Source organism: Aethalodelphis obliquidens, unplaced genomic scaffold (assembly GCF_003676395.1).
Source record: "Aethalodelphis obliquidens isolate GAN/ISIS:26980383/991018 unplaced genomic scaffold, ASM367639v1 scaffold26, whole genome shotgun sequence".
Lineage (NCBI taxonomy): Eukaryota > Metazoa > Chordata > Mammalia > Artiodactyla > Delphinidae > Aethalodelphis > Aethalodelphis obliquidens.
This window is the reverse complement of record NW_020837970.1, coordinates 6,721,571-6,736,695: the sequence shown is the minus strand read 5'-3', so window position 1 is coordinate 6,736,695 and position 15,125 is coordinate 6,721,571. Positions and strand designations below refer to the sequence as shown.

The following is a 15,125-nucleotide window of genomic DNA, read 5'->3' as shown; positions in this document are numbered from 1 at the left end:
GTTTGGGACAATCGAAAAGTTTTGAAAACCGATAGTGGTGATGGTTGCATACAGCACTGTGAATGTAATTAATGTCAATGAACTGCACACTTTAAAATGGTTAAAGTGATAAATATCTTACACACAATAAAAAAATAATTTTTAAAAATGGGCAGAAGACTCGAGTAGACACTTCACCAAAGAAGACACACAAATGACTGATAAGGACATGAAAAAGTGCTCAATATCATTAGTCATTAGGGAAATGCAAATTAATAGTGCAATGAAATACCACTACACGTCCACTACAATGACTATAATCAAAAAGACAGATAACAGCAAGTGTTGGTGAGGATGTGGAGAAACTGGAACCCTCACACATTGCTGGTAGGATTGTAAAATGGTATAGCCACTTTGGAAAATTGTTTGGCTATGTTTTAAAAAGTTAAACACAAGCTTACTGCAAGACTCAGCAAGTCCACGCCTAGCAATTTACCCAAGAGAAATGAAAATATATCTCCACACAAAGACATGTACACATGTTCACAGCAGCTTTATTCACAATAGCTAAAAACTGGAAACAACCCAAATGTCCATCAACTAATAAATGGACAAAAGGAATGCTGCATATCCACACAACAGGATACTACTGGGACATAAATATAAATGAAATGTTGATACATGCCAGAACATGGCTGAACCTCAAAAAGATCATGCTAAGTGCAAGAAGCCAGATGCAAAGGACTTCAGATTGTAAGATTCCATTTATACAAAATGTTCAGAAAAGACAAATTACTTATAGAGACAGAAGGCAGATTAGTGGTTGCCTGGGTCTGGGGTGGAAGGAGGGATTATCGGCAAACAGGCTTATATAAATTTGCAGAGTGATTGAAAGGTTTTACAACTGAACTGTGTTGATGGTTGCACAAATTGTACGCTTACAATGGGTGGATTTTTGTGGCTTTTAAGTTATACCTCAATAAAGCTATGAAAATAAATAAATACAAATCTGACATTGGAAAAAAATGAGTCTTGATTTCAGGAAGCGTAAGTAAAATACAATATCCAGGGAATTCTCTGGTGGTCCAGTGGTTAGGACTCCACGCTTTCACTGCTGAGGGAGCAGGTTCAATCCCTGGATGGGGAACTAACATCCCACAAGCTGCGTGGCACAGCCAAAAAAAAAAAAGACAATCTCCATGATGTGAAATAAAGATTTTCCTTAACCTAGTCATATATCTTTTATTCAGACATTTTCGAATTACACATGTAGGATACTGACATTATTCAGTGATGTTAGCCCAGGCCCTAAATGATCTTAAGCTTTCTGAATTAAATTCTGTGGTCCCTGCGACTGCTCAATAAAAAGCAGTATATTTACAAACTCGAAAAATAGACAATATTGGCTTTTTATTGGGTTCACTTTAGGGAAAAATAAAGCAATAAAAGGGAGTCCGAGAAGTGATTCACATCCCTAGATTGTCTGAGTAATGAACTGTATTATTTATAATCATTATGACCTAGAAACATTTACTCTGAAGCAGCAAAGGCTGACCTAGTAATTGATTTAATAGCTGTCTTCAGCTACACGAAGGGTATTACAGGGAAACTATTTGACTGGTTCTCTCTCTTTCCCTTGAGAGCCGAACAAAACAAAAGTGATTTAGTAATCAGCAAGGTACACTGAGATTAAACACAAATAACACTGACAGTAACCGCTATCCAATGCTGGAATACATTTAATATATTTGTTCAAGCTGTTTCCTTGGCAATCCTTAAGACTAGACAAGACAGACAGCTTTGGTCTGAACACAGTACTGCTTGGGAGGGAGGCATCAGACATGGAACAGGTCTGTGGAAAGGAACGCAGCCCACCTGACTTCCACACGCCTTACCTCGATATCCCGATTCAGTTGCTTCACTATGGCAGTTATGTTTCTGATGTGTTCCTCCAAGAAAAGCCTGGCCAAGCGGTCGCCTCCCCCTTTGTTTTGCATTTTCTGCAAGCTGTTGACGATGTCGTCTTTGATCCGGAAGGCATGCTCCACGAGGGCGGCCGTGGTTTTCTCGTGGCAGAGGATCCTGTCTTCCAGTTGCTCCACTAGGCTTACGGATGAGTAGGGTGCCATGGTCAGGGACTGGCTGTGTCGGGGCATCGTTCTAACTCGCCTACGGAAGGGAGCCCCACATTATTAGGGTTGTCAATTGGGAAACAGTCATTTTTCAAGCCAGATTCAAGACTTCCCAGAAAAGGAGAGGCAAATTATCTATCCCTACAAGCTAAAGGGGATTTGAGGCAGGGTTTCTACTCGCAAAGAGTTTTCTTGGTGAGCCAGGCAGCAACTTTAAACAATGGTCCCCAGAGAGTTAAGTGCGCTGGTAGCGGGCTCCATGACCTCCCAAAGCAAGAGGCTGGAAGATCAAAGCTTATTAACAAAATTGCTGGACCTGCCCTTCTCCTCCCTCCCTCTAAAGCAGTGGCTACAAACTCAAATGCTTACAAGGGTCAGGCAGGGGACATAAATGAGGGAAGCATACCACAGAGAATACACTAGGGAGTGGTGGGGACTTTGCAGAACTGACAGGGCGTTCCTCAACTAAAGGGAGCCACGATTCTGCTCCACCCATGAGTGACCATCTGGGAATGCAGATCCATTTTTCCAGGTCATGTGATATTTCAACAAGAGGCAGGAAATGTAGGCTTGTATGTGAAGTCACCTGATTTCTTAAAATGTTAACAATTCATTAAAAAAGTATTTAAGATGATCCAGGCCAAACAATGTACTTCTATGAGCCAATTCTGGCCTATGGACACGCCACTTCTGATTTAAAAGGGTTAGCAGGGACTTCCCTGGTGGCACAGTGGTTAAGATTCCACCTGCCAATGCAGGGGACACAGGTGTGAGCCTTGGTCCAGGAAGATCCCACCTGCCACGGAGCAACTAAGCCTGTGTCACACAACTACTGAGCCTGCGCTCTAGAGCCCACGAGCCACAACTACTGAGCCTGCGTGCCAGAGCTACTGAAGCTCGCGCGCCTGGAGCCTGTGCTCCACAACAAGAGAAGCCACCACAATGAGAAGCCCACGCGCTGCAACGAAGAGTAGCCCCCGCTCGCCGCAACTAGAGAAAGCCCATGAACAGAACAAAGACCCAACACAGCCATAAATAAATAAATAAATAAATTTATTTTAAAAAATAAAAATAAATAAAAGGGTTAGCAGGGGGACTTCCCTAGTGGCGCAGTGGTTAAGACTCTGCGCTCCCAATGCAGGGGGCCCAAGTTCAATCCCTGGTCAGGGAACTCAATCCCACATGCATGCTGCAACTGAGTTCGTGTGCCTCAACTAACGAGCCCACCGGCCGCAACTGAGACCCAGTGCAACCAAACAAATAAATTTTTTTTTAATAAATAAATAAAAGGGTGAGCAGGGGTATCAGCCCCCAAACCTCCAGAGGTATGTTTCACTGTTGACCAGAAGTGCAACTGTACTGAAGGGCTACTGTGAAATCTCCACCTGTCAGGGTCACTGAATAGTCCACAGTATCCTACTCTTGCCCTCGAAAAAAGTCATTGTTGGATAATGTAACAGCCACAAGGCTTCTTTTATAATGATCACACCCACTAACAGCCCTCATGGAATTGGTGGAAAGAAAAAGTATACCTTAGATGCATATTTTCCATATATTATACCTTTCCTCGGTGACAAGAGAAGGAAATACAGTACTCCGTTGGGCCATTTTCTTTTTAATAGTTCACATCTGTTGAAAAAATAAGCATTAAATTATTTAACGGTTTATATCTACAACTTAAATGACCTCTAAAGCTTATTATTAATTTACTAAGGGGATCAAAAATTATGCTGCCATGCTGATCAATTATATTATTAAATACCTTATATCTTATATACAATAGAAACAGAAGATGTCTCTAAATAAGGAGAAAAGAGTCAAACATCAAAATGCTTCTGCTAGACAGATCAAGGACTGTCAAATGGAGTTTCCTTAAGTTTTCTCACCCCGTATCTGCATCTCAAGCTTGCGAAACCACTTTTAAAGAAACAACATAGTTTCTTCAATAGGCTTAGTCAGTCCTGTACTTCTGCACAGGAATGTACAGGAAACTACGTTAGGAAAATTGATCTCAGCAAATTTAGCAAATTCCGTAGCAAATGAAGAGCATTATTTAAACATTAATCTTAACAAAACAATGCATGATCAACGGGATCTGATTTGGGGGAACTTAGCTATCCACTAAGAGAATGAGAATGATACTCTTCATTAAAACCTTCAAAGTGAAAGCAATTATACTCCAATAAAGACATTAAAAATAAATAAATAAATAAAACCTTGAAACTGTATTATAAGATATAATCATTCATATTACATCAGGCATATATAAGGAAGAGTTGATCATCACAATGCATTAGAAATCTGAACAAAATCGGATGGTTTTAAAAATTTCTCATTACTGGAGATTGGTTCAAGATGGCGGAGTAGAAGGACGTGCGCTCACTCCCTCTTGCAAGAGCACCAGAATCACAACTAACTGCTGAACAGTCATCGACAGGAAGACACTGGAACTCACCAAAAAAGATATCCCACATCCAAAGACAAAGGAGAAGCCGCAGTGAGACAGTAGGAGGGGCGCAATCACAGTAAAATCAAATCCCATAACCGCTGGGTGGGTGACTCACAGGCTGGAGAACATTTATACCACAGAAGTCCACCAACTGGAGTGAAGGTTCTGAGCCCCACGTCAGGCTTCTCAAACTGGGAGTCCAGCAACAGGAGGAGGAATTACCAGAAAATCAGACTTTGAAGGCGACTGGGATTTGATTGCAGGGCTTTGACAGGACAGGGGGAAACAGACTCCACTCTTGAAGGTCACACACAAAGTAGTGTGCGCAACAGGACCCAGGGGGAAGGAGCAGTGACCCCACAGGAGACTGAACCAGACCTACCTGCTAGTGTTGGAGGGTCTCCTGCAGAGGCGGGGGGCGGCTGTGGCTCACCGCGGGGACAAGGACACTGGCAGCAGAAGTTCTGGGAAGTACTCCTTGGCGTGAGCCCTCCTGGAGTCCGCCATTAGCCCCACCAAAGAGCCTGCAGGCTCCAGTGCTGGGTCGCCTCAGGCCAAACAACCAACAGGGAGGGAACTCAGCCCCACCCATCAGCAGACAAGTGGATTAAAGTTTTACTGAGCTCTGCCCATCAGAGCAACACCCAGCTCTACCCACCACCAGTCCCTCCCATCAGGAAGCTTGCACAGGCCTCTTAGATAGCCTCATCCACCAGAGGGCAGACAGCAGAAGCAAGAAGAACTACAATCCTGCAGCCTGTGGAAAGAAAACCACATTCACAGAACAACAGACAAAATGAAAAGGCAGAGGACTATGTACCAGATGAAGGAGCAAGATAAAACCCCAGAAAAACAGCTAAATGAAGTGGAGATAGGAGACCTTCCAGAAAAAGAATTCAGAATAATGACAGTGAAGATGATCCAGGACCTCGGAAAAAGAATGGAGGCAAAGATCAAGAAGATGCAAGAAATGTTTAACAAACACCAAGAAGAATTAAAGAACAAACAAACAGAGATGAACAATACAATAACTGAAATGAAAAACACAGTAGAAGGAATCAACAGCAGAATAACTGAGGCAGAATAACAGATAAGTGACCTGGAAGACAGAATGACAGAATTCACTGCCGCAGAACAGAATAAGAAAAAAGAATGAAAAGAAATGCAGACACCAACATTCACATTATAGGGGTGCCAGAAGGAGAAGAGAGAGAGAAAGGACACGAGAAAATATTTGAAGAGATTATAGTTGAAAACTTGCCTAACATGGGAAAGGAAACAGCCACCCAAGTCCAGGAAGCACAGAGTCCCAGGCAGGATAAACCCAAGGAGAAACATGCCAAGACACATAGTAATCAAATTGACAAAAACTAAAGACAAAGAAAAATTATTAAAAGCAACAAAGGAAAAATGACAAATAACATACAAGGGAACTCCAATAAGGTTAACAGCTGATTTCTCAGCAGAAACTCTATAAGCCAGAAGGGAGTGGCACGATATACTTAAAGTGATAAAAGGGAAGAACCTACAACCAAGATTACTCTACCCGGCAAGGATCTCATTCAGATTCGACGGAGAAATCAAAAGCTTTACAGACAAGCAAAAGCTAAGAGAATTCAGCACCACCAAACCAGCTCTACAACAAATGCTAAAGGAACTTCTCTAAGTGGGAAAGACAAGAGAAGAAAAGAACCTACAAAAACAAACCCAAAACAATTAAGAAAATGGTCATAGGAACATACATATCGATAATTACCTTAAACGTGAATGGATTAAAGGCTCCAACCAAAAGACACAGGCTTGCTCAATCAATACAAAAACAAGACCCATATATATGCTGTCTACAAGCGACCCACTTCAGACCTAGGGACACATACAGACTGAAAGTGAGGGGACAGAAAAAGATATTCCATGCAAATGGAAATCAAAAGAGAGCTGGAGTAGCAATACTCATACCAGATAAAATAGACTTTAAAATAAAGCATGTTACAAGAAACAAGGAAGGACACTACATAATGATCAAGGGATCAATCCAAGAAGAAAATATAACAATTATAAATATATATGCACCCAACACAGGAGCACCTCAACACATAAGGCAAATGCTAACAGCTATAAAAGAAGAAATTGACAGCAACACAATAATAGTGGGGGACATTAACACCACACTGGCACCAATGGACAGATCATCCAAACAGAAAATTAATAAGGAAACACAAGCTTTAAATGACACAATATACCAGATACATTTAATTGACATTTATAGGACATTCCACCCCAAAACAGCAGATTACACTTTCTTCTCAAGTGCACACAGAACATTCTCCAGAACAGATCACATCTTGGGTCACAAATCAAGCCTTGGTAAATTTAAGAAAACTGATATCATATCGATGACTTCCTTGATTTGATTGAAATCATATCAATCATATCTTTTCCAACCACAATGCAATGAGATTAGAAATAAATTACAGGGAAAAAATGTAAAAAACACAAACACATGGAGGCTAAACAATACGTTACTAAATAACCAAGAGATCACTGAAGAAATCAAAGAGGAACTCAAAAAATACCTAGAGACAAATGACAATAAAAACACAACGATCTAAAACTGATGGGATTCAGCGAAAGCAGTTCTAAGAGGGGAGTTTGTAGCAATACAATCCTATCTCAAGAAACAAGAAAAATCTCAAATAAAAAATCTAACCTTACACCTAAAGGAACCAGAGAAAGAAGAACAAACAAAACCCAAAGTTAGCAGAAGAAAAGAAATCATAAAGATCAGAGCAGAAATAAATGAAATAGAAACAAAGAAAACAATAGCAAATATCAATAAGACTAAAAGCTGGTTCTTTGAGAAGATAAACAAAATTGATAAACCTTTAGTCAGACTCATCAAGAAAAAGAGGGAGAGGACTCAAATCAATAAAATTAGAAATGAAAAAGGAGAAGTTACAACAGACACCGCAGAAATACAAAGCATCAAAAGAGACTACTACAAGCAATTCTATGCCAATAAAATGGACAACCTGGAAGAAATGGACAAATTCGTAGAAAGGTATAACCTTCCAAGACTGAACCAGGAAGAAACAGAAAATATAAACAGACCAATCACAAACAATGAAATTGAAATTGTGATTAAAAATCGTCCAACAGGGCTTCCCTCGTGGTGCAGTGGTTGACAGTCCGCCTGCTGATGCAGGGGACATGGGTTCGTGCCACGGTCCGGGAAGATCCCACATGCCACGGAGCGGCTAGGCCCATGAGCCATGGCCGCTGAGGCTGCGCGTCTGGAGCCTATACTCCGCAACTGTAGAGGCCACAACAGTGACAGGCCCGCATACTACAAAAAAAAAAAACAAAAACACACACACAAAAAAATCTTCCAACAAACAGAAGTCCAGGACCAGATAGCTTCAAAGGTGAATTGTATCAAACATTTAGAGAAGCGCTAACACCCATCCTTCTCAAACTCTTCCCAAAAACTGCACAGGAAGGAACACTCCCAAACTCATTCTACAGGGCCACCATCACCCTGATACCAAAACCAGACAAAGGTACTACAAAAAAAGAAAATTACAGACCAATATCACTGATGAATATAGATGCAAAAATCCTCAACAAAATACTAGCAAACAGAATCCAACAACACATTAAAAGGATCATACACCATGATCAAGTGGGATTTATCCCAGGGATGCAAGGATCCTTCAATATATGCAAATCAATCAATGTGATACACCATTTAACAAACTGAAGGATAAAAACCATATGGTCATCTCAATAGATGCAGAAAAAACTTTTGACAAAATTCAACACCCATTTACGATAAAAACTCTCCAGAAAGTGGGCATAGAGGGAACCTACCTCAACATAACAAAGGCCACAGATGATAAACCCACAGGAAACATCATTCTCAATGGTGAAAAACTGAAACTATTTCCTCTAAGATCAGGAACAAGACAAGGATGTCCACTCTCACCACTCTTACTCAACATAGTTTTGGAAGTCCTAGCCACAGCAATCAGAGAAGAAAAAGAAATAAAAAGAATACAAATTGGAAAAGAAGAAGTAAAACTGTCACTGTTTGCAGACGACATGATACTATACATAGAGAATCCTAAAGATGCCACCAGAAAACTGCTAGAGTTAATCAATGAATTTGGTAAAGTTGTGGGACACAAAATTAATGCACAGAAATCTCTTGCATCCCTATACACTAACGATGAAAGATCAGAAAGAGAAATTAAGGAAACAATCCCATTCACCACTGCAACAAAAAGAATAAAATACCTAGGAATAAACATAATTAAGGAGGTAAAAGAGCTGTACTCAGAAAACCATAAGACACTGATGAAAGAAATCAAAGATGACACAAAACAGATGGAGAGAAATACCATGTTCTTGGATTGCAAGAATCAATATTGTGAAAATGACTATACTACCCAAAGCAATCTACAGATTCAGTGCAATCCCTATCAAATTACCAATGGCATATTTTACAGAACTAGAACAAAAAATCATAAAATTTGTATGGAGACACAAAAGACCCCAAATAGCCAAAGCAATCTTGAGAGAAAACAACAGAGCTGGAGGAACCAGACTCCCTGACTTCAGACTATACTACAAAGCTACAGTAATCAAGACAATATGGTACTGGCACAAAAACAGAAATACAGATCAATGGAACAGTATAGAAAGCCCAGAGACAAACCCACGCACCTATGGTGAACTAATCTATGACAGAGAAGGCAAGGATACACAATACACAGTCTCTTCAATAAGTGGTGCTGGGAAAACTGGACAGCTACATGTAAAAGAATGAAATTAGAACACTCCCTAACACCATATACAAAAATAAACTCAAAATGGGTTAGAAATCTAAATGTAAGATGGGACACTATAAAACTCTCAGAGGAAAACATAGGAAGGACAATCTTTGACATAAATCACAGCAAGATCTTTTCTGACATACCTGCTAGAGTAATGGAAATAAAAACAAAAATAAACAAATGGGACCTAATGAAACTTAAAAGCTTTTGCACAGCAATGGAAACCATAAACAAAACGAAAAGACAACCCTCAGAATGGGAGAAAATATTTGCAAACAAATCAATGGACAAAGGATTAATCTCCAAAATATATAAATAACTCATGCAGCTCAATATTAAAAAAACAAACAACCCAATCCAAAAATGGGCAGAAGACCTAAGTAGACAATTCTCCAAAGAAGACATACAGATGGCCAAGAGGTACATGAAAAGACGCTGAACATCACTAATTATTAGAGAAGTGCAAATCAAAACTACAATGAGGTATCACCTCACACCGGTTAGAATGGGCATCATCAGAAAATTTACAGACAACAAACAAATGCTGGAGAGGGTGTGGAGAAAAGGGAACCCTCTTGCACTGTTGGTGGGAATGTAAATTGATACAGCCATTATGGAGAGCAGTATGGAGGTTCCTTAAAAAACTAAAAATAGAATTACCATATGACCCAGCAATCCCACTCCTGGGCATATACCCAGAAAAAACCATAATTCAAAAAGACACATGCACCCCAATGTTCACTGCAGCACTATTTACAATAGCCAGGTCATGGAAGCAACCTAAATGCCCATCAACAGACGAATGGATAAAGAAGATATGGTACATATATACAATGAAATATTATTCAGCCATAAAAAGGAATGAAATTGGGTCATTTGTAGAGACGTGGATGGACCCAGAGACTGTCGTACAGAGTGAAGTAAGTCAGAAAGAGAAAAACAAATACCGTATATTTAACACATCTATGTGGAATCTAGAAAAATGGTACAGATGAACCAGTTTGTAAGGCAGAAATAGAGACACAGATGTAGAGAACAAATGTATGGACACCAAGGGGGGAAAGCGGGGGCGATGGGGGGGGTAGGATGAACTGGGAGATTCAGATTGACATGTATACACTGATGTGTATAAAATGGATAACTAATAAGAACCTGCTGTATAAAAATAAATAAAATAAAATTCAAAAAAATTTCATTACTTAGGTTTCTCAATACTGTTGTTAATTGCCTTAAAACAATGCCTAGTAACTGTGATCTGATTCAGTAATTAGTTCTCATTTAGATGTTGGATTCAAAAAGCATTTCTGATTGAAACCATTGTTTTGGCATCATCTATCCAGTATGTTATTTTTAGAGTTTCAAAATGTGAACATTTACTTTTCTAGACAAAGAAGTTTGAATTTAAACAAAATGCATTTAAGAAAAAAAGTGATTCAGGCCAAACAATCTACAATGCCAAAGGAGTTCTTCAGTATTAAAGATAATAATTTTTGCCATTTAGACTACAAAAGTTAAGCCAGTGTGAAAGATGTTAATATTTAGAATCACAGAATCTTTACAATTCTGAAGTTGTAAAATAACTTAGCTGGAGTGTTAATCTATAGAATAACCCAACCTAAGAGACATTTTGCATCTATTATGTAGACAACCTAAACAGGTAAGATAAAAATCCCCTCCCTCAAGGGCTTCACAGCCTACAGAGAAAGGTAGACATCCCCACCAACCAGCAAACACTGGGATAACTGGCTAACTAATCATATGAACAGAAACGCATGGGGAGAAAACACTAACTCAAAAAGTTATATTCACCCTTATGTCCACTGCAGCATTATTTAAAATAGCCAAGATACGGACACTACCTAAGTGTGATGAATAGATAATGTGAGATGTACACACACATACACACCCATGCACATGCAAATACATACACACATGCACTGTGTGTATAGTGGAATACTATATATAGTATTATAGTATACTATAATACTATATATACTATAGTATACTATAGTATATATTATAATATAGTATATATAGTATAGTATACTATAGTATATATTATATATAGTATATAGTATATATAGTATAGTATACTATAGTATATATTATAGTATACTATAATACTATATATAGTATTCCACAATAGTGGAATACTATTCAGCCAGAAAAAAAGAATAAAATCTTGTCATTTGCAACTGTATGATCTTACTTTAAATCTTAAAAAACAAAACAAACACACAAAAACCCCACCAAACTTATAGATACAGAAAATGGAATGATCGTTGCCAGAGCCAGGCATTGGGAAGTAGGCAAAATAGGTGAAGGGGGTCAAAGGAACAGACTTGCAGCTATAAAATAAATAAGCCATAGGAATGTAATGTCAGCATGATGTCTATAGTTAATAATACTGTATTGCATATTTGAAAGATCCTAAGAAAGTAAATATTAAAAGTTCTCATCATACACACAAAAAATTTTGTAACCATTGTGCTGACCGACGTCAACCAGACTTATGGTGGTGATCATTTTGTAATATATACAAATACAGAGTCGTTATGTTGTATACCTGAGACTAATATAATGCTATATGTCAATTAGACCTCAATGTAGAAAAAAAAATTTTAACATTAAAAAAAAAAAATGGGGAGGAAAAAGGGAGAGGGCTTTGTTTTTTTCCTGGGTAGCAACTAGCTCAGGGAAGGACTGATGAGAATGAGTAGGAGTTCCCAAAGTAGAGAACAGAGAGGTTGTGCCATACTTTCTCTGTGCCACACTCCGGGATTCCCTCTACTTCCTTTACTCTCAACACACCCCAGCCTAACCCCTTCTTCAGCCTCATCCCTGGCCACTCCATACCAGAGCCCAGTTAACTCTAACCTTCCCCAAAGCCGCCCCACCTACCACCGTCCTGCAGCACATTGCTGCCATCATACCTTTGCCTGTGTGCTCTATCAGAAATGCTCTTCCCACCTCTGCCTGCCGAGAAAACTCGTACTAATCCTGTAAGGCCCCACCAGCCCTTCAATTCAATAAAATGGCTCCCTCGTGTGTATCCTTTAGCTCTTTATTCTGTGTGTTTTATACTACTTACTATGTCCTATTATTCTTAGGTGTTTAATAGTCTGTCTCCCCTACTAACTTATATGCTCCTTCAGGGCACGTTTCAAATCTTAACGGACACAGAGCTGACCTACGAGAATCCACACAATGGACTTCCCTGGTGGCGCAGTGGTTGAGAATCTGCCTGCTAATGCAGGGGACACGGGTTTGAGTCCTGGTCTGGGAAGATCCCACATGCCGCGGAGCAACTGGGCCTGTGAGCCACAACTACTGAGCCTCCGCGTCTGGAGCCTGTGCTCCGCAACAAGAGAGGCCGCGACAGTGAAAGGCCCGCGCACCGCGATGAAGAGTGGTCCCCGCTCACTGCAACTAGAGAAAGCCCTCACACAGAAACGAAGACCCAACACAGCCAAAAATAAATAAATAAATATTTTTTTTAGAAAAAGAATCCACACAATGAGAGCATGATTAGCGTTCCAGTATCAGAAATTGCAGCAATAAAGGCATCAGAGAATACGGTTTAGTTAAAAGTATAGTTCTCTACGGAGACCGAATCCCAAACATTAGTCACTCAATATAATACCTGAGAATGAATGGAGACCTTTGCAATGCCTTCTTCTGAAAGTCATTTCATCCACCTGGAATTATCCTGCCTGAGCTACAGAAGCCCAGCTACATCCCCTTTCTGAAAAAGGAGTCTACCCACCACTCATTGTCTGAGATTGCTTTTCAATAACACACCTCCCTGTAACAAACCAAGCACTATCCACTCTGCGAGAGAAAATGTCACATGGCACGAGTCCACAACACACACTGACGTCTGTCCAGAATTGGTGCCCTTTTCATGAGTGTGGTGGGTGGGCAAGTGTTTATCTGTTAGGTCTCTTGGTCGGTTAGTATCATGATTCTTTGCCAGAACAAAGGGATCTATATTCCTAATGAATAAGGATGAAAAATAAATGTCACTGGATTAAGTGACTTATCAAAAATTGTTTCCAGATCTTCCTATTAATTCTGGCTCCCTTGCCTGAGGGCATCAGCTCTTGCATGTTTATAAATCTCATCTCTAGCACCACAAGTGGGTCTGCAACACTATCAGGCAGGTCTGGGTCGCACACTGTTTTGATCGTGCCATATTTTGCTGTTATAATATCAATCTCCAGTTTATGAGTTTAAAAACTTGGGGAAATCAGGGGAAGGGACAGGTAGGTAGAGCAAAGACAGAAGAATTGAAAGAAATAAGAGAAAGTAAAATTACAACGCCCAAAATATGCAATACATCAACAGAATCTGGAGGTTAAAAGAAGAGTAAAAACCAAAACATTTATTTCTGATTATAAGGATTCTGAGATATTCTCAGATACATATATAGTATTTAATGACAAAAGGAAACATTAATCCCAATAAATTGTTCTATTTTTGTAAGTAAGATGACACTGGATAGAAATACCTGTATATCATTTTAATGTAAAATGATACATGAACTTAACAAATTAAAATGACAATTTTTACGGAAACATTAAAATTTAGTTTTTCAGTTTACTATTACAATACAGCACTGATGTGTTCTGCTGAGTGTCAGAATTTAAAAAATAGGCAAAGCATTTATGAATTAAGTCGTTGTAATGTGGTGGTGGGGGAAAAAAAAGCTGATTTCCTTATAGTTAAAAACAGAGTGAAAGGAGAGAGGGCGGAGAACAGTGGAAGGCGTGTCTAGGAAGACAGGTGGGAGTGTTCCTTAACTGATCTCTGAGGCCAGGCTCACGCTTGGACTCTGTCCTGGGGCAGCAAGGACTGATCAGGGTTGGGAAACTCAAGGGCAGTGAACAGCCAGCGGCGAGAGCATGTCAGAATAGGGGAGAGGTTGCAGTGGCAGATGCTGGACCAGGAATCCCTCCTGGGAGGGACAGGATGGGGCCCAGGAGGGAAGAGGGGCTGAGGGTTCCCTCAGAGCCTCTTTACTCCTTTCTCTCCATTGCTATTCAGCTCTTCTCCCTCCCCTCTCACTGCCTCCTCTCGCTTGATTTTCTCTTTTCCTCCCACTCACCCCTCTCCATTCATCTTCTTTTGCTCTTTCCCTCTTCTTAACTTTCTCTTTCCACAGTCCATTTTCCTTCCCCCTACCATCTCTCCTTTCCCTCCTTTGCGCTCTCCCTTCCCACAGCTACAGTCCAACATACTTTTCCATCGTGGGAGACATGGGTGGTGGGGTCAGGAAGGTCCTTATTTGAAGCCCGGCTTCCCCAATAACTAAGATCCTAGTGGGCTTGTCGGGTTGGGGACCACAGAACTAACAGCCGCTCCCTCTTTGGAGTGCTGACCCCGTGACCCCATTCATGCAGCATGGTTGTGGGCATTAACGGAATTCATCCTCACGATCATTCGTGAAGGGTCTGATCTTATCACCTCCATTTACCCAGAGGAAACAGAGACCTAGAAATGTTCAGCAACTGGCCCGATGTCACAGGAAGGAAGAGATCAGGGATCTGAGCCTAGGGCCCCGGCCTTTTCATCAGCAGGCATCACCCATAGAGAGGTGGTGGGGTGTCCAGAACAGAGTCTGGCCTCGGGGCACTGGATATGCTTCCAAAAAGGGCTGTTCCTTTCTCTTCCCTGCTTAATGTCCTTTCATCACATCTGACAGAAAATAGATCTGTTTTCTAAAGTAAAACT

At 40.3% G+C, this 15,125-nt stretch overlaps 1 protein-coding gene across 2 annotated transcripts in view; it reads right to left on the bottom strand.

The window, feature by feature from the left end:
• The window catches only part of FAM81A (family with sequence similarity 81 member A), an 86,595-nt gene that overhangs the window by 57,074 nt on the left and 14,396 nt on the right, over positions 1 to 15,125 (bottom strand). The window contains exons 1-2 of one of the 2 annotated variants that reach the window (XR_003436371.1): positions 3,673 to 3,734; positions 1,875 to 2,148 (exon numbers count right to left, since the gene is read on the bottom strand). Coding sequence is in view for 1 of the 2 variants with exons in the window: in XM_027123178.1 (XP_026978979.1) it covers positions 1,875 to 2,148; positions 3,644 to 3,663 (294 nt within the window). In the remaining variant the exon portion in view is untranslated. Of the gene's footprint in view, positions 1 to 1,874; positions 2,149 to 3,643; positions 3,741 to 15,125 lie in introns of those variants that run through there. The other variant, XM_027123178.1, reaches the window with a different exon arrangement.